The sequence below is a fragment of the Varroa jacobsoni genome, unplaced genomic scaffold (assembly GCF_002532875.2).
Source record: "Varroa jacobsoni isolate VJ856 unplaced genomic scaffold, vjacob_1.0 scaffold_1266, whole genome shotgun sequence".
Lineage (NCBI taxonomy): Eukaryota > Metazoa > Arthropoda > Arachnida > Mesostigmata > Varroidae > Varroa > Varroa jacobsoni.
In genome coordinates, this window is record NW_019214168.1 from 37,082 (window position 1) to 57,497 (window position 20,416).

At 38.2% G+C, this 20,416-nt stretch overlaps 2 protein-coding genes across 8 annotated transcripts in view; both read right to left on the reverse strand.

The window, feature by feature from the left end:
* Positions 1 to 239: 239 nt before the first annotated feature.
* On the reverse strand, positions 240 to 14,907 carry LOC111268233 (zinc finger TRAF-type-containing protein 1 homolog). Of its 4 annotated transcripts, none has more exons than XM_022847091.2 (9): positions 14,592 to 14,907; positions 11,540 to 11,713; positions 9,284 to 9,396; positions 7,970 to 8,098; positions 6,251 to 6,359; positions 5,829 to 5,931; positions 5,334 to 5,520; positions 4,862 to 5,024; positions 240 to 4,663 (listed from the first exon to the last, which is right to left on the reverse strand). In XM_022847091.2, the coding sequence occupies exons 2-9, from the start codon at positions 11,711 to 11,713 to the stop codon at positions 4,598 to 4,600; spliced, it is 1,044 nt and encodes a 347-aa protein (XP_022702826.1). In that variant the 5' UTR covers positions 14,592 to 14,907; the 3' UTR covers positions 240 to 4,597. The 4 variants fall into 4 exon arrangements, with proteins under 4 accessions (XP_022702826.1, XP_022702827.1, XP_022702828.1 ...); XM_022847092.2 differs by having other exon boundaries at positions 11,540 to 11,726; XM_022847093.2 differs by lacking the exon at positions 11,540 to 11,713 and having other exon boundaries at positions 14,592 to 14,905.
* Positions 14,908 to 16,942: 2,035 nt separating this feature from the next.
* Positions 16,943 to 20,416, reverse strand: part of Uba2 (Ubiquitin-like activating enzyme 2) — an 8,276-nt gene continuing 4,802 nt past the window's right edge. For all 4 annotated transcript variants that reach the window (XM_022847077.2, XM_022847075.2, XM_022847074.2 and 1 more), the window contains 5 exons: positions 20,099 to 20,323; positions 19,299 to 19,491; positions 18,911 to 19,081; positions 18,488 to 18,680; positions 16,943 to 17,390 (listed from right to left, as the gene is read on the reverse strand). In XM_022847077.2, the coding sequence (XP_022702812.1) occupies positions 17,305 to 17,390; positions 18,488 to 18,680; positions 18,911 to 19,081; positions 19,299 to 19,491; positions 20,099 to 20,323 (868 nt within the window). In that variant the 3' untranslated portion in view covers positions 16,943 to 17,304. The remainder of the gene's footprint in view (positions 17,391 to 18,487; positions 18,681 to 18,910; positions 19,082 to 19,298; positions 19,492 to 20,098; positions 20,324 to 20,416) is intronic.

A 20,416-nucleotide genomic window follows, 5' to 3' on the forward strand; every position in this document is an offset into this window, starting at 1 on the left:
CAACCTCGTTTCGCTCCTTTTACTATCGCGATGACAAGGACTATCTTTATAATCAAGGAGATATGAACGATCACGCTTTATGTAATAAATGAAGGTTTAAGTATTAACAAATTGACTACTAACTAACTACTTTGAGAATTTTTATTTAAAATAAGCAGAACGTATACGTCTGGTGATAAATACCACCAGGAGAGTGGTAGGGGCCATATTTACTAACATATACATCTAAATAACAACAATTTGTTCTAGAATTGCGGGCTAAATGATAGAGCTCTTTATTTATTTATTAGCCAAAAAACTGCTTTTTTTTGGCTCACAAAGGTTTCGGCGTATGAGGGTCATATTATTATAATCATTTATATATATCGTCGCCGGTACTAAGCTGATGGTGATCAACCAATATTTACCAGGTCCTCGTACCTCGTTTCGCACTTGTCTGCTTAATTGTCAATAGATCTTAATACATCAGCCGGATGACTTCACTCACTCAGCTAAAAATTCTCATTTATCAATAATTCACTTTGGCTGTTGCACGCCTTTGGCCATATGGCTACAGGTTTTTCCTTCGCCGTGCGTTCATGCAATCTCTTCTTCATCGCCTTTACAGTTAAACCTTCGATATATACGTTACACTACTTTTGTGTTTTATATTTTCTTTTTTTTTCATAGTAATTTTCGCTGCATCATAATCTTTCTATAATTCGTTTTCACAGGCCACGGTTATTCCTAAGACCCAATGCACCTGTTCCAATGTTACTGTGTGCCCTACTATTTCTCGAAGGGTTTAGTAGACACAGTTCTTCATTTCGACTTCATTAATCGACGTTGTTGCCTAAAAAATTGCGTCCCGTTTCTGGTATAGGCAGGCTCACACGCACCCAGGCGTGAACTGAGACTTCCGTATTTTTCTTCTCGATTAAATCATTTTTTCACTTTGTTTTCTGAGCTTGCTCTGACTTTTCGGTACCATTTTATATTCTTGTGTCGTTGTTATTGTCTAAAATAGCAATGTCGTCTTCCTAGTGGCGACATAGCAATGGTTTAAATACCTCATGGTTTGGCTAGGGGGGGGGGGGGGCTAGGAACACGCACACTCGCTTATTCATGCAACCATTAACCTGGCTGTAGATTTTGTTCTTACTTTAGAATTCAGAATGTTGTTGTTGTTATTATCCGCGATCGTTGAAATTGTTTACCCTCGTTGTTACATCGATCTGCCTTTGCCTATCTTCACAGACAAGCGTGCTTGTTTTGAGTGAGATATTTTTCTCAATAGTTATTTGAAGACCTTGTTGTAGCTCTATCTCGTAAAGATATTTGGTTAGCGCCTTCTGACGAGACTAGTCTGGTTTATATTGTATAGAGACTCAGATCATTAAAAATCATTAATGTGAAAATTCCATACATACCACATGTATTTCCTAAAAGACCTGGCAAAGCAAGCTATGCCACCTGTGACCGGTATGTTAACCTTACATATTAAATTTAAAATAAGCTTCTCCAATACGCATAGAAAGTCTCACCAAAACACCCTATATAAACCAAGATAAAATCCCTGTATACCGACTCTTCTGAGGTCCTAAACCCACTCTTAACTAGCTCCCTTTCATTTTCCCTCATTGTGATTGAGTATCGTGTTAATTTACTGCAGTTTTAGTGTGATTCCACTATATTGACTGGCTACTTAAACATCGAGTAACCATAGTGTAGCGAACTGATGGTTGACGCAAATGCTTCTCAAGGACGTCATCTTTCAGACGGCGATTGATCTACTAATTAATCTCATTGGATTTCTACCAGAAGAAGAAATTTTAAAAATCAGCTTCCATTTTTGAATGAAATTTTCAGTCATTGACCACACCAGACAACTTATGTGGAAACAATGAAAATTCATTAAATTAAAAAACATACATCGCAATAATTTTACTTGGTTCGAAATTGCAAATAAAAACACTACCATGAAGGAAGCGTTAATTCCCATTAATTAATTGACCTCGCTGGTCACGTTAGTCCATCCGCATTAAGCAGATACATCAATCTACGCACGTCAAATTAGACGTATATAGGTCAAAAAAGGATGCCCATATTCTGACGTTCCGAGATATACCACCTGCGACAACACAGATATTAGGAGATACTTCTGCTGTGTCCTCTCCTACATATTCTCAATATACGAATATTATTTTACCTAGAGAATATGACAGCAGTAGTTGCATGACCAGAATACGCATTGAGGCCTTCTTTTTTGGGCTGCCCTCGAACAAGGTTGAACTGCGTGATTGAAGTCGAGCTACGCTTTTGTAATCACTCATCGTCAGGCAAGCGTTGTTTAATCAGTAAATTTTTTTAATGCCTGAACGTTTACATATATGGTATAACAATCGAAAGCTGAATATAATAATGCTAATACTAATAATAATGATGAATGTTGATGATAATGACATTTTAATAATAATGATAATAATATTGATGTATTTCTAAGTCTCTTCTACAGGCTGCTCTAAATTCGTCCTTTGTTTACTGTACTTTGCCTATCGGAACTTCTACGCACGCATACACAATCTCTCGGCGAGTCACACTTCAGTCCATTCATCTCATGATGGTAATATTTATAACATGGCGAAATGGCATATGTATTATATACGTGTATATATAACGTTTCTTCTGCCACATATATTGTCCACGAATCTAGAGTTGGATATTTAAGCTTTCTACGCTGATATTTTTCTTCCGTAACGTTAATGCTACGGATAGCTTATCCTGGTTACTCACTAGCATTATTATCAATTATTAATCAGCCTTATCATTTATCAGCCAATCATTGGCATTATAAGCAAATTCATAATCGTCACCTTCACATACTTTCAAACATCTAGCACTTGAGTCTGAGTCAAACGCACAGCTCAGTACGCCTAGTATAATTATTACATAATTATATGATTAATATCTTATTACTGTATATATATATTAAGTTATGAAATGGCGACATAGTCCTAAAACTCTTCTGAGTAAAGTGGTTATAGATATATGCCATTTACCTTCTTATAAGCTGCTACCGTTTTCTACTTCCATATATACACACATATATATTCTTTTCACTACTTGTAAGACACTCGACATTTGTTCATAAACAGGGTAATATAAACAGAAAAAAAAAAGATAAGGAATAAAAGAATATTCACCATTGGTGACTATTCGAGAAGTGTATTCTATCTCGCTCAGTGATGACTGGCATCTAAATAACATACTGACTTATTTTTAAGATCACATCTGAATAATTAATGAGCTGTTTACTAGCAACAATGATGATAATAATAAATGTATACACTTGAAGGTTAACTAGGTTATTTTCTTAGGGAAGGTTCGCCTATGCCCAGCAATTTAGTAGTAGCTTTATTTTATTTTCAGTATTAGTTTTCGACGGCTTAGTTCCAGACAAAGTGCAGCCTTCTTGATGTGGGCTAGAAGCAAAAGTTTTTCAGTACAGCAAACAACGGACGTGTTGGCCATGTTGTCAGCGTCCTCTTACAGAACTTATTTCTCCTTGTCGTATGTAGTCGGGGCCATAAGCCATTGCAAGATCGTCGCTTCAGTCACGACAGTGGGGCAAGAAATGGAAATAACATTTACACTCACAAGCATCTGGTAGCACAAGTGAGCGGCCAAAAATTCTTCCCGCTAAATTTGCAAAACGCGTTTATTGCTATCGTCCTTATCTTATTTGTAATTAGAACAAGGTAGAGCGCTTAATTGTTTATTTTCGCCACCCCTCTCCCCTTTGGCCTTTTGCATCTTTTTCAATCACTTTTTAGGAAAAAGTTTGAATTGAACTATCGCTCGAAAATTTGAAAGGAAAATAATGTAAATACGATTCAGCACTAACCCAACATAATAGGCTGCATATTTTCACTTTCCTCGCATACGACATTGGTCTATAATAAGATCGCCAATGCAATGCAGAGCCACAACTACTGCGTGTTCCGTCGTAAACGTGCTGTAAACTAAAAATGAGTGGTCTCCACTAACCAAATTAATTCATTGACCGGAGAAAATGACCAGTTCTGGTTCATTAACAACACTTAATCTTCCTTCGCTCGTACGATGTTATGAATAATGTCGTTATGGCAAAGAAAGCAGCTATTTTTTCCCAGTACTAGTTCAAAAATAGCTCGAAAAACAGAATTTAGGAAAGATCGTACTGACACAGACTGTAGCGGCAACGACACGTTCGTGTTTGCTAGCTCCGTCATACTCCATATTCTCCAGGCCTGTTGTTCTAGCCTAGTATACATGAGTTCTACTTGTTCTAAAATATACCCGGTTGTTCATTCCCCCAGTTGTGTTTTGCCCCTGTGTCTGTTCGAAGTATCATAGCATTCTAGCTACGTCATCATTGCTACCGACATGGTCGTTATCATCATCACCATGTTAGCTTACATATGTGATTGTATTACCTAAGAGAATAATAAAGATATTATTTGTTTTATTTGCGCAGCTGCTATTCGCTAGCATGATCGTGGGTCGCAACATGTTTTTTGCTTTTGTATCCAACTGCTGGGGAAAAGGGGCTGAGTGCCATTCTTGCTCCTGGATCTGTCTAGGATTTGCTTGGCTGAGCCGGAGTTGTCGCCGTTTGGAACATAATTAGTCGAAAGTTAATCACCTAAAAACAACGAACGTAACAGAAAAGGAACAATTATGGAAATAGATTGCGGGACCACGCATAATACATGGTTAGCTTTGCGAGTGTATACATGAGGCCGAAATCGAATGGGCACATGAGTAATGAATAAATTATTATTAAAAAAATTTAGAAAATGAAAAAAATTAGAAGCAAGAGAATGCTTAACAAGTCACTTGCCTTCGACGACAAAAGGCGATTACACTCGTGTGAGTCTTTAACTAATAACGGCTGGATTGGCGACTCTATCGAGTTCTCCGAGAACTCGTGTTGATATACGTGGGGCTCCAACTGTACGTCGCCGAACGGGCCTGGTAACACTAGGTAGTGAATTGTCATCGGACTGTAAGAAAAACGTGCATTCGATTAGACTGCATGGATACTCTGCTACTTGAATAAACAGCGCAGATTTCAACATTGTCTATCAGCTACGCAAGCCCATTTCATGTATTTATTACATGCTAGCATCGTAAATAGCGATTATGGGAAATTGTTCGAATTACAGTGCTCTGAATATGTTTTTTTTTCAAATACTAGTAGTAGTATTGTTTGTAGTAATTTTGTTAAATTGCCTAGCTTCATGTAACGGAAAACAAGCTTTTTAAGCTTAAGGATCCTATAGTGTTTTGAACTTAATAGGTTCTATACATACCTTGGTAACTTGCCCTTAAGTACAAGCTGGTAACTAAGATGACGCTCGGTAGATAGCTGAGGATCTTTCTGATTGTTATTCACAAACGCTTTGCACGCCCACTGTAGCCCGAACGATGAGAAGCGATGAGTCTCATAATAAAGTTTAGTGATGTACTCGTCGGTACGGTATGGCTTAAATTGCAGATCTGAAATGCAGATGGTATCATGATAACAGCAATAACGTTAGATGAGGAACGGATAGAATACTCCGCCAAACGGGTCTGACAATGTTTTATACAAACTTGTACGATCAATTTCCTTTTCTTTTTTTAGTCTAAGGCGTTTATGAGTTACTTGAACGTATTTAATAGTTATAAAAACAAATACATAAGAATATTGGTCAGCAACGATTAGCTTCACCGCAGACACTTCTGCGTGTTAGCGTATACAGTTACTGAAAACACTTAATAAAGGTAGATATTATATATATATATATAAGAACATCTTCACTCACCATTGAAAATAAGCTTCTCAAGGCTGAGCAACTCGAAGAGTGTGGAGCTTGTGCGTAGCTGTTGCGCTTCTTTATCGTCCATCCGTTGAAGAGCAGCCAGCACCTGGACATTACAATGATATATTAAATCGAGTCGATATGAATTATTAAAGGGTTTCACTCTCCACATAATTGGACAATAAAAATTGACCATAATTTACCAAAGCAAGCAGATTAATTAATTACATAATATAATACAGATTTTATGTGGTTTATTCTATTACCATTTTCTAATTTAACTCACAGTGAACGTTATGTGCTTCATATCGTCCCACTTAATCTCCGTACTCCACCTAGTACTTCTAATAGACGGGATAATTTAACCAGACACGATTCACATGTATTTATTACGTTTATTGATTCGCTGAAAACAACTGACTGACCTCTCGCCCGCTTTTGTTGGGATGAGTACAGGCATTTCTGTGACGTTCCAGTTCATGGTATGGCCCAAGCCATTGGCAGCCGATTTTCGCATAATCGCATGACACTTTCCTATTACAGTGCACAGTAAAATTATATTACTACGAAAATTGATCCAGGGCATATTTATTGCCACGTAATGATACATCATTCGCACATCAGCCTTCAAGTGAATATAACAGCAAATAAACAAGATGAACAAAACATTTTTTTCTTCAGAAATAAATGGAAATATTATAGAAATGAGCGGAACGCATCGCGCTAGATAGATAGCAACTTGTTTCTTTTACAAGTAACATAGAGAACCGGGACTTCAAATGTGTTACTTAGAACCCACAAAAAACGCTACGACATCCTACGCAGAACACCTGTAAGAACCCTAAACCTATTGAAGTATTAAGGGACAATAAGCGTCTATTCAGCTAGTCTCGGGTGCAACAGGACTGCTCCGGCTGCAATGATTTCTATAGGATTCACACAGTAAATCGAAATGAGCTAGTGTCGCTTGTGATTCAAAAATTCAATACCAATAACTACTAACCAACCCAATGTACATAAACAAGATAAGAAAGCTGGCAGTAGGGTTTTCGAGTTGTTGAATATAAAAAAATATTGGATTAAATGAAGCATCGTGACGTTAAAAACCACTCAAGCACTGATGACCATAGCAGAACAATGGAATAATATGGTGTCTACTATTAAGCATCGTAGGCCTCTCTAAATTATCGGCAAAATTAGTTCGGACTACTACTATTTCAAAACAATACACATGCGAAAATTGTCTGTATCTGTCGACATTTAGAGGCTTAGTGTTAATAGGCAGTAAAGACGATAAGTATTATTACACATAGCATAAGAACGGCGAATGGAGCCTTTCTGTGTCGTGGTGCTCTTTTTTCTACATATTGTGGGTTTCTGAAACGTGATGCAACCGTGACGAAAATATATCAATGGGAGGCTTTACATAGAGCGAAATTGCAAAAAAAAGTAACGCAGCATTACCATTACATGCAAACATCAATAAGCACAAACATAATCCTAAACAACGGAGAGTCGTGTTGGTTTCCAAAATTTTTTTGGTGGTTACTTATTGAATTCGAAATAACTCCGGCGCCATTTACACACTGTCTGTATATGATATAGCTACCTCCACAGCATTTTTTGTCAGCTTCTTTGACTTTTCTGAGGGGGTAAAACACCTTTACCAGAGCCGAACGAATCGAAATACCTGCTCAGGCTAAAGAGAAATTCTGCTTTCTCTGTATACGGTGTATAGAACAATAAGCTAGTCTTTTCTTTATATTGGTAATTCTTTGTTAATATTACTGGAAAATCTGGAGGTGCTAAACCGCTCCGATTGGTATGCTCCCTGTGATATTAGTAGCAAAATTGTTACAGCTATAAATTTGACGTTCTGCGTCTGTGCCATCTATATGAACACAACGAAAAGAAGACAAATCTATTTTTTTTTTTCAAAACATACATCTGACGCAACCCAGTCAATTATCCGTCAAGTAATATTTGAATCAGTTCCGAGCTGAGACCCAGGCATACGGGATCCAGGATCTAGTGAGCAAGGACCGCACTGTGCCAAAGGATTACCTTATTAACAGTGCAATCTAATCTACCTAATGCAGTAGCTTTTAACCTCCTTTTCTGAAAAATCTATTGTCGTTACTAACCTCTCATCGCAGAGACGACTTTCATGTTGAGCAATTTCGCTCCGCGGCAGCTGCTGCGCACAAAATTGACACTCAGCGGGCAGTTCGCATACGGCTTTTTCGACTGCCAAGTTGCGCGAACACAGTTCTCTGTACGAAATCAAAGAAGCAGTTTTTTTCGTTGATGAATTTTCTGTGAGGATTTACCGCAAGGTAAAAAGAAATGCTAAATCAGCAGTTAAAAGCATTCTAATATTGCTCCCATAATTCATTCTAATAATGCAACATACTAATAATATATAATAAATATTGATGGCGGCATTTGTACATCGGGCAACGTGATGCAAAAGTCGCCGTACCTACTTACTGCTATAAAGGCCGTATCGTTAATACCATATAAATGCCGTGTGTACAAACCTCTCTGTTTTCGGAACTTATTGTAGTCTCGAAAAAAACAATTACACGACTCCGGAGAGCTAACAAAAAAGTAACTTCTATATTGCACTGTAACGTTTGAAAGTACAATTTATCAATAAAACAACATTAGGTAGAGCATAGACGAGGACAATTCGAAACTTTGCGATTGGAGAGAGATTTGTTCACTCAACGGTTCATCTTTTACTCGACGGTCAAAATCGAATTGCAACACCCCGGAGGCTTACACATAACCTATGTGAAGCTAACAATACAACGACCAGTTGCAGCAACTGTCAGTACGAGCGGATCCTGCCGGTGCTCTTAACTGTAGTGCTATCAGTACCTCTACAGTAAAATTATAGATCACCAGGTAGTCGAATCACTGAAACCCTATGGTTCTTTTCAGCCAGGTAGAGAACCCAACATCACCGGGATAAATGCTGGTAGCAAAACCAACGTTAGACTTTTATTGGAAGCAAGTCCATGATGCTATACCTAAAATGGCTTCATCGACTTGCTGACATAGAAAGAGTACCAAGAAACAAAAATGCTGCTAGAAATAGCAGTAATAATAATGATAAGCATACTTGACCTTACAATGCAGAAAATGCACGAGGTACTACGGATTAGAAACAAAAAAAACGTAATGCTTCGTACGGTGTTTTCTTTGTTCGGATCTTATATAGGGTGGGGCAAAAGTTTAGTGACAGTTCAGAAAAAGCTATTTGATAAGATTTTTTAATTTAAGTCGTGCTACACTTTACTTGGTTGCTACTTGAACAGATCTAAAATTCGAATCAGGGAACTTTTGCCTCATCCTGTATCAAATGATGATGCAGACATATTGTTTGGCTTATTCATAATTTGTTTAACAGAACAATCAATGATAATATGTGGTTTGCTTATGCCTTTAGCTACCTCGAGATTATGGTACGGCAGTTTGGGCAGGTAGCTGGGCTTTCGTCTCGGAGGCGGGCGTCTGCGAGGAGATGAGTAAAACAACCGGCGCACATCAGGTGCCCATTCGAACACTGTAATTCAGGGCCATAGTAATAAATAAGCACAAAATAACAAAATAGAACAATCAAGTTAGAGCTGGCAATACCATGCGTGTACCTCTCTCTCTCTCTCTCTCTCTCTCTCTCTCTCTCTCTCTATATATATATATATATATATATATATATATATATATATAGGGTAGAAACCAAATATATATATATATATATATATTTGGTTTCTACCCTAAGAACCTGATTTGCTCGATCCTGCCGCTGCGTAGCGACATTTCTTCAATTGCCTTGAAGCGAGGTGACTACTGTTTATCCCGAATTTTTTTTTGTTTTTGTCCCGATAGCCATGGTTGTGGACGAGATAGGACAATGTCAATGTAATTCGCGTTCAAACTATGCATTCATTTTTCCTAGAAATCTCTCAGCAAAAAGAGTTCTGGATTTGCTTTCCTTTTACAATAGAATGCTCATTTTCCATATTCATGAACTGCGAATGCCACTACATCCCAGACATTATCCGATCGACACTGCAACACAATATGCTATAATGACGTAGTACGTGTACTGTTTTGTGTAACGTTATACTATCATTACATTTATTGCCGAATACAAATCACAGTTAAATCAATATAATATTTCTTTGCTTTTAGAAAAAAGAACGCTTATCTCAAAGTGATCTGCTGCATGTCAGTCTCATTGGCTTTTACACATCTCTAACCGATTCCTTCATGCCGTATAAAATAAATGCAATTGAAAGCTGTCTCATGCTTACCTCTTCCTACCCTCCGTAACGCACTAAACGTATTCTACTTCGTTGACAACGTCACAACTGACTGATTGATCGCGTACACCTGTACACTAACTACGAGATCAACTTCGTCTCTACAATTCTTTGCCAACGCGCCGTCATCCTTAATATTCCCCAAATATCCCCGCATCAAACAACAACTTCAATGTGGCTGAAAGGTAACAGCAAGGAGAAAGGCGCACGAAAACAGCCATCTCAAAGGGTTCGCGCAATGTTTATACTAACAAAGCTGTCAACAACATTTTTTCCTAGTCAATAAAGTTTCAAAATGCGCAAACGACGATAAAGTTACTGGCATCAAAGGGATTGTGGAACGCCTAAGTTAGCCAATCATTCTAGCAAGACAAACGGACGTTCACACTCCTCACGTGTCAAGATGAGACCAGCGCGGATGTAAAATCAGATGATATTAGGAAACGAACGACGAGCTTTCACAGTGCACATGAGTGGTCAAGCTACCATATTACTGGTGCTGCGATTGCGACTTGCTGCAGTATTGCTTTGACGCGGTTCAAGCGCAAGTTTTCGGCACATACAAATGCCAGACAAACACATAGACAAATACAAACCGAGAGATAAACCCACAGAAATGCAACAGACAACAGCAGATCCGCACGAAGATATGGTCGGAGGTCTGACGCTTTCCGCCGGTCATTTGCCAGCAAGATTCGGTTGAAAGCACGAAACTGGAACAGTGCGGATATAATGGACATAGAAAGACAGTTGCTCTGGCTAGTTAATAGCTACTACCCATTTCTAAAATGCGTATGTACACTACATTAGAACTGGTAACAGAATTGGCAAAACCTATCAATTGACAATCCACTTTTTTAGTAATTCCTTAGTCTCCAATAACCGAAAGCAGCAGTTGATTACAATTAGGGATTTATTTGAAAACCAATGCCCCTCACCTCTTCCTTTGATTTGACTAGTAGTAGTAAACTGCCATACGTGTCAAGGATTCTAATGGTTTCAGAGGCCTTCCGTTCAAGAGACCTTGAGCCAAACCGCCCCAGAAACCGTTCATTTATGTGCGCTTGTAGCTTCAGCAGCACACACGATTCCAGTCACAACAATTTACTTAATAATAATGATATAAAAAAGTTCATCTTCAACCTTAGAAGGAGAGAGTAAAACTCAACGATACAAGGAAGGTCCAAATAGATGAGTAGTGCGCAGTAAAGTCGACACAGCGGAGACACTGGGAATGCTTTCTATAAAGATTCAATGTACTCCACTCTGATCTTCGTAACGATTAGGTCGTTGCTGATGAAAATTTCGAAACACATTCTAACCATTCAGTGCTCTAAACTAAATATTAAATATTTGCGCATCAACGACATTCTCTTTACCCACCTGATATATTGCGCTGTGAGGCAGATCGAGACAAACGGCACAACAGAGAAGCTGTCCCAGGCGGGTCTCAAGTTTGTCGCTGGATCTCGACCCACCTATGGAGCCTGGTCCTCCAATCGGCACCATACCTCCCGTAGCTAGACGAGGCCGTTTCGTAGGAACCTGCTCAGCCATCTAAGCCACACAACTGGTCATTTTCGCATGAATTTCGAACAAATGATGTTGAACACCGTTACACGACCGAAACGATCGCACTCACAATGACACACACACACACGTAATTGAATTTGTTTATGTGTAAGTCCTTCGGACAAAACCTTTTCGTCAGCCTTCACGTAATTTCAAATCAGACTCCTGTTTTCCCTTTGCTTTCAATATGCCATCAGTTAACTATAATGATTATCGACAATAACCGTTCTTCCGGGATGCTGCTATGAATGACCACCATTAATACGACGATCGGCAGCAATATAACCACTTCTACTACTACAACAACGGCAAACAACGAACAAACGCTTTTTGGCGTTGTTGCCTATCCGGGGCCGCCCCACCACTTGAGTCCTTGACTCCGCACTGCACACTGTTGGGTCGCGAGCACACTGTTCGAACTTGGCCACTACAGCTATACTAGTGTATATATTTACACGAAGAAGCTACTGGCCCTACAGCTTCGTTCTCTTTTTCCCTTTTTCTCTCTCTCTTTCGCCCTCGGAGCCATTGGCAAGTGTAGCTCAGCGTTGCTCACTGCGTCCGCCGCAGTTGCTAATGGCTTAAGAACGATGATCGGCGGTCAGCTTCAGTAGTCGATAATGACAAGAACTCAAAGTCCAACAAACCCGTTTCGGGAAGGCGTCGCAGGGCGAACACCCGACTACAGGGTGAGGACGGACGCAGGACACGACACGAAACAAAGATAGGACAGTCGAACAAAACGAGTGATAGCCATAGGCGGAGCGTTCTCTAGTCCCGTAGCGGCCGTAGTAGAGCGCAGTCAGGCGCAAGCAAGATATCTACTATTAGTCTCGACATAGAGGCCCCTGGGAGAGACAAGGAGATGCCCGATGCCGACCGTGCTGCTACTGCTACTGCCTGATACCACTGCTAACACAGCCATCAGCTGGTCACCAAACAGCTGATGCAAAGGAACCACCAAGGATGACGTCACAAACGACGCCCAGAGGGTGAGGGAGATGCTGAGGGCGGGGCCTGAACAACTGGCTGAGCGCGTTTAAACGATGCGCGCTAACATTTGAAAAATCACGGACAAAAATTAGTCCATTTGTTTTAAGTGTCTAATAGAGATTTTGAGTTTTACGTACTGCCATTACTATTGCTAAGGGTTACGCTATATTGGTAGCTCCCACTACCATGAGACGAACCGGGTGTCTAAGTGCGGCTTCCAATCGAGGTCGCGTTGCAGGTCATTAAGTTAACTAGGCATACACGGAAGTTCCACGGTATTTATAAGTATTTAACTATCACAGAGAGACCCCGTAAATAAGTGTATTTAGCTTTTTAGACATAGTAGACATTAATTAGAAATAATAACAGAACACGAAATATGATAAGCAACGCTTGGTAGCTGAAAAAGTTTTTTACTGCTCAATAGAACGAGCTAAAGAAATTGGAAATCAGATTTTACAGAAAAATAAATGACAAAGCTATGGAAAAAAATACAGACTGTTATAAAAGCAACATGCCAACTTCGCCAGGAAGCAATAAGTAATGAGCAAATTTATAGTCTTTTTTTACTGTTGCTTGCGGGTATAAGGCAACCAAGGATTGACTCACATTTTCTGGTACTCTTTCATAGCCGAAACCATTAACATCTCAAGGAATTCTAGTTAAGAAAAGTTGAAAATATAACTAGCTAAAGTGTATTATTATGGGATGATACTTGCAAATCTGACCGGAAAACTGAGAAATGGGGGGTATCACGTAAAAATAAAACTTCGAGCAGAAGCCTGTGTGAAAAATGTACTCGCTTGTGTTTAGAGCTGTTGCTTTAGGCAACCTAAAGTCTTTACAGAGCCAGTTCGCCCCTTGAGAAACGCTTGACACTCCAGTCATTTGTGCGTATTAACAACAAATTCCTAGAGAACTAATAATGCTTTCCTTACTTGATCTGATTAACTAACTTGACCCGAATGGCATCTAAAATATTATTGCTATATGCAAATGAGAAACACAAAGTTTGGATCAAAGCAATGTCTTCTTTCCAAATATTTACTGGCAGCAGTTTTCAAAAAATATTTTTTGTGGATTAGCGGTTACAGTATTACGTGTCCGTGCGGTACTGCAGTTTCTGCAAATAAAGAAAATGATTTAAACCTCTTTACTTTAATAAAGCTCATCTCCTTACCAAACGCAGGTTCTAAGATTTACGTGAATTTCCAAAGTTGCATCTCTTTTTAGTAAACAGAGTTTTAATCGTACAATCATACAATAAATCTAACAGTCGTACAATAAAGCATGATATTTAACTTGTATACCATGCACTTCAGAGCAGCTATTTATTAACGCTTTTTCAAGTTTAATGCTGCCGAAGCGCCAAGAAATTTCTTCTTGGTATATTCACTGCCTTTCTATAGCGCAAATCTTTAAAGCATGATTCAATTGTATCTATGCCCAGATTCGGACTTAAATAACTTGTGTCCTTTCAGTTGGTTAGTCCGTTACACAACGCGTTACCACTGTACCAGCTAGCTTGGAATTGATCTGTTTTGTCATCATAACATCAAAAGAATCAAAAAAGACGAAACGAACTTTTGGTTGGCAGTATAGCAACTCTGCAAAAAGTAGAACACGTTAAGGGGTTTCTCGCGAACCAGAACTTGTTAATGTTCGCAGCTTGAGTCATCACAGGTCTAACAAGTCACCCAGGTTCAAAGTCTGCTGTGCTGTTTTCGGAGCACACCAATGACTTGAAGGGTATTTAGATATATGATGATGAGTCACCTCTAGTGAATGCGTCTGTTCACGCGCCTAAACCTACGTAAAAGAGAAAGCTATCTTGTCAGTAGCATCTTCACGAACTCATTTAAGGTCTAACCTGGGCTCCAATTTCGAGTGTTGACACCACGAGTATTTTGTAGCGAAGTAGAAATGCCCAGATCTGTGAAGGCTGGATTCGAATCGGGCGGGCGCTATTACAAGCCGAATCTCGAATCAGAATTAAATAGTTCTCTTTAATTAAATGAATGCGGTGAAATTAAATGATTCAGCCACAAAATTAAAGGATTTCACAAGTACTACTAAGACTGGACACACTTAACCACTATGGCTTCGCTGCCGTGACCATTCACAACTGAAACATTTAAAAATGATGGCTTTGAAGCTACAGATGTCTTCTTGCGAGGTTATGACAAGTGATCATACTGAATTTGTCCAAGCAACTGTCTGCAATCATCAATTAATGTGCGGGGTGATAATTGAGAGAGAGACCCACATACGTTAACATAACATTTTCATTAACACCACTACGAACCTCTACCTATGAAATTGACAAAAAGGTACCAAAGTTTTTCTAATTTCTTACATTCGTCATGTTTAGGGAAAAGGCTACTATTCAATACCAGACAACAACCTTAATGGTGAGAATTTGGAACAATGCAAGTTATTAATAGTTAGTCGAAATGTAAGTTGAAATAGCAACAAGTTGAAATAGTGTGTTCAAAAACCTGGGTTCACACTCGCAATATTTGCAGTTAAAATGTATTTCCAGCAGTTATTTAGAAAATACCGTATTAAAATAGAGGCAACGATTACTAATAAACCAGGCTGAAAATAATACTAAACGTTCTGGACGGATCACATTCTTTTCGTTTTGCTGTATACTAGTTTAGTGTATACTAGTTTAATGACTTTTTTCTGTAATAAAATACTCTTAAACATTTTGAAGCTTTCGTTTAGAGATTTCACGATTCGGTTATCCTCAAAATTGCGAAAACAGCGCAGTAAACTGCTCACTAGTGATTCCCATTCGACAATACATTACATTCGCTTAATACACATTATTTTCATAAAAGTTTCCTAAAAATGAAAAAAAGTGTCAAGCATGTATGAAAATAGATGTTTAGAACATTCATAAACGCTTAGAAAATGTTGGTGCTATGGCTTTTGTCATGCAGTACTATATGGAGGCAAGCCCTGAGACCTTACATCTCAGCAAGGTTAGTTGTGTAAGATATTTTAACACGAATAGTTGAAACAGGCATTCGTTAAAAATAAGCCTAACAATGGCCAAGATGCTTACGGAAAAATAAAACGCCCAAACCGCAACTAAAAAGAGAGAATTTTATCCAGAGGCATTTTGACATGCAATCTATTGATATAAAAGTTGGCCGAAGTCAGCAACAATGCACGTGACACGTAAACATAACCGTCTATATCTGACGAACTATTAGTAAATAATATTATTACGTCACCAAAAAACTATTTTTATTTTTGGAGTACATCTGCATCGATTACATACGTACAAACTTTCTATTTTGGTTAGAAAAATTTTGATAACAAAAACTACAATTATTCCCCAACATCTAGCCATTTGAAGCACTGTTTTATAATAATACCGTACGCGAAACTCGAAACACTAACTGACTAGCTAAAAAATACACTGTGTACAGTTGTTTCAATACTATCGATATTTCTCTACATCAAATGTTTTTATAAGAAAAATTTTCCCGAGGCCAATTGAACGTGAGACAAAACTCTAGACTAGTAGTTTAAGTATACTTGCAAATGCTCGTAACTTCATAGACTTTCAAGAGGTCCGAATTGAAAAATGTACAGAGAAAAAATAGTTCGATTTGTCATTTATGCCAACGACACAGCTGCTAAGTGCGCAGCTAATATAATTCTATATACTCCTAAAAACACAATTACCGTTCCTAGAACAATAACATAGAACAGGTTATTATTGTTTACTTTGATAGTAGTCCTGGTTTCTCCAAGTTGCCAAATAAAATCGCGAATTAAACTATTTCATGCCATGCCCCAAGATTTACATAAAGTGTGCGTTCAAAGAACCAATTACTGTTTGCGCATTTTCGTTTATAACGTTTTTATATATAAAAAAGAAGGATGATTATGAACATTACATAATATTGATTATAGAATACGATGAAACCATGAGTATAATAATATATCGTAAAACCTAAACTAATATGAAACAAGTATAAATCCTACTTCAAGAATTCTCTGCTAGTACTAGTTACATAAATTAGTAAATATGGACACAAAAGCTATGAAATTCCATGTCTAATAACACTTATGCATGAGGACCAATATTTACGGGTAAAGCAATATTTTTGTCCAGAGTATTCTAACCTTAAACACACTTAACTCTTATACATTATGTCCATGAGCATCCACCAGTAACGCTCCAAAAAAAGGACGAATGGGTAACATAAAATACAATTGTCTTCTGTTTTATTTTGTACATGTATATACGCGTAAATGGCATTTCCCCTAAATAATAACCGTTATAGTTTCCATCATTATTATAGATAAATCAGTAAGTATAAATAAAACGGCGGTCCGCAACGATCTGAAAGGTTTTGAGTTAGGGCTAAGCAGCCTCTAATCTTTATTGCTCCATTTCAATGGACTTTGGAACTTATCAAGTCTACTAGGCGCGCATTTGGTGCGTAAACTGAATGCCCTTAGACGCATTCACGGTCTACCACAGTTGCGAGAAGAATTGTTGTTGCTGGAGCCATTTAAAACCAATGTTAAGAAAAAATACCGCCGAGTACTGACGCGATTCAACTTAATCGAGCCTTCTTTGATGCAGGTTCGCCTTCCTTTGCTACCGTACTGAGCTCCTCGGTGTCATCGAGCACAATGAGATCTGCAAGAATCAACCATGTATATGAAAAAACCAACCATACATAAGTAAGTTGACTTAATAAACCAGTTATTCACGGTGAAAAACTAACACCTTAAGATGGTTAGACTGTACGGCAGACTACCAAATTAATAAACACTAGATTTGTTGCTAACGCCAGATCTTATTACTACGTAAGCAGTAACCTTGTAAGATTGCTCTTTACTGAAGAAAACCTACAGTATATTTGGAAGAACTTAGAATATAATTAATGCTTTTTTATAATCTGCACCAAAGGATAAAAACAAATATTTATTTTTTTATTTAATATAGTGTATTTAATACAGTATACTATAATAATATATAGTTTTTGCATGCACACCTTGGATGTGTTCATGATGAATCTAACACTAATTCTCTTATATTTACAGCTAATTTTCAACAATTTCTTTCTAAACTCATGAATGTCTTTTTAATAGCAATGTAAAGCGCCTGAAAAAATGATATGCGCTCCTATCGCTCCAATTTATTTAAGAAGGTTAAACGTTCCGTAGAATTCAAAGGCAAAAAGATTGGAAAACACTAATCGTTAGGGTTTATCTGGACAATCCAATCGATTATCGATACTCTCTTTCCAAACATAGCCGTCAATTTCTGCACCTAAATTCTGAGAGCGTCAGAAATTGATCTTTTGCCCAGCTTCCACTAATTTTAAAGTTTTTTAATCTAATATTGACAGTGAATCAGTTTTGCTTTGCTGAAGTCTTCCTTAAATTTTACGAATGCCACATACAAATGCAACGACATACACCATCAATTGTAAACAATTAAAATAGTCGTTCATCTTCGCGTGGAGTTTGTTTGGCCATTTATTCCGAACATATTTTATATGGCCTGCTTCGATATGTCTTTATTTTCGTCATTTTAGGATGTGAGCTTAATGTGTTGTAGTCTCACAGCGTTACGTTTGGCAACCTATAAGCAACAATTAAAACAAAGCATGGGTATTGAACAAACTGGAAGTGTCGGGCGCGCTTTTCACCCCCAATATACCAATCAAATAAAACAAATAAAAAAATTTTAAAAAATAAAAAAAAATAACCAAAAAAAACGCTACAAACCATCATCATCGTTGATTACAGTGGCATCATCTCCACTGCCACCGTTATGTGATGAAGCACTTGGTTCATTGTCGTTTGCAGCGCCATTTTCATTTTTCTGCATATTTTCCTCTTTGGGTTTTGGCAGCTCGCCCTTTACCTCAAACTCTGCATCGTCGCTGAGTTTTTCTTCCGAATGCACAACGTTGACCACCTAAATTACAAGACACATAATCGCACAGAAGACAAAATCAATATAAATAGCGTATGTTCAATGGTGTATACTGTTCACATATCAGCTCGCTGAACATGAAGCTTTTGTAACGAATTTCTGAGTATACGGTCCATGTGTGAGTTTCCAGGGGCAACGAAAATACTTAGCAAGTTCAAAATGGCTCTCACAATAAGGAAGTCAATACGAAAACGCGCATAAATTTTGCATACCAGCTGGAAATTCTGGAGAAAATCATCGCACAGAAGTCGCGCGTCGTGGCCCATTCCTAAATCGGCCATAACTTTATCTTCAATATCGTCGGTCTCGCCATCTTCTGACGAAACAACAATCGCGCCCGTAAGTTCGTTGGCCACGTCAGGAGCAGCCATATTAAGCATGTCCTAAAAGATGAAGGGCATAAATATTTACTCGCGTAACATAATAATCATTTTAATTGGTAAATAATGAGTTTAAAAAAACGCCCTCCAAAAATATATTTATTCTTCTAGAAAACTATATTACACAATCTGCTAAAATCCAAGTCTTAGTCGGCATTGTCAATTTTCAGGAAATATATATATAAATAGGTATGGTTTCTTGGTATTAAGAGCATTGTACCTTAAGGAGGTTGTCTCGAAAAGCTTTTATTGTTGATGTTTTCGTGTTGGTGATCACATAAACCTCGTTTTTATCGGCACACACGTAACATTTCGGATTAGGCGGATCCATGACAGCTGGCTGGATGACCACACGGGAAACAGGGTTTGCACTTCGGTTCAGAAAAACTGCGCGACAGTCCATCTTCTTCCCCCTGTAGTGTCGAAAAAGTTTTCACACCTAAAGTTAAGATTGCATCCTAGTCATATAAACAAATTGAATTACATGCATTTTATCTTGCCACGTGACATCACCACATGAACTAGTTGCTACCGCTTCGTCCTGTTCGCGACAGCAGTTTTTTGACCTAGCATTTATTCAGATGCACGCTTTGCACTTATTAGCAATGACAATTCATAAACATAATTTAGAGAAAGAATTCTCAGTCTTAGAACCCGGATCGTAGTGATCCTCCAATATCCTAACTCGACGGCTTTGCTAGTCAAAACACGCAGTATAAAGTCCAAAATGTTATTTTAGTTTTACACATGAAGTAGACTTTTCCCACGACCTGAATTCTTTGATAGCATAGTTGTCTTCAACAGGCAAAACCAAGCCGCAAAAAATAAACAAAATAGTTGGGGCAATAAACATTTTCGAGATTGTTGTTACCAGAGCACACAAACTTTACGTGATTCTTTAAATAATAGGTAACATAAAAGTATAATATAGTGTTTGTAATTCAATTTTCACTAAGTATTTCAAACTCTCTATAAGCAGTGATTATATAGTTTGTGACAGAATACGCAATATAAAAATACCTCAAAATTTTAAGCGCTTGCAGCACAATGAAGCCGGCGATAACAGCGTTTGTTGTTGCAATAGCGGGTATGATGTTTCCAGCCATAGACTTCACCTCGAACTGGCTTTTAGCCTCCATACCAAAACAGCGCATTCGGACGTTAGCGCAAGCCGTGACGAAGTCCAGAGCAACGTCATCATCCTTATCCCACGTTAAGTAGTCTCCATCGGGCAATGCTGCAAGTCTGGAAATTAATCACGAAAATCTATGTAAAATGGGTGCAAACCTATTTTCAAAAGGCGGTGACGAGATGAAACAAAACTAAACAATCATATAT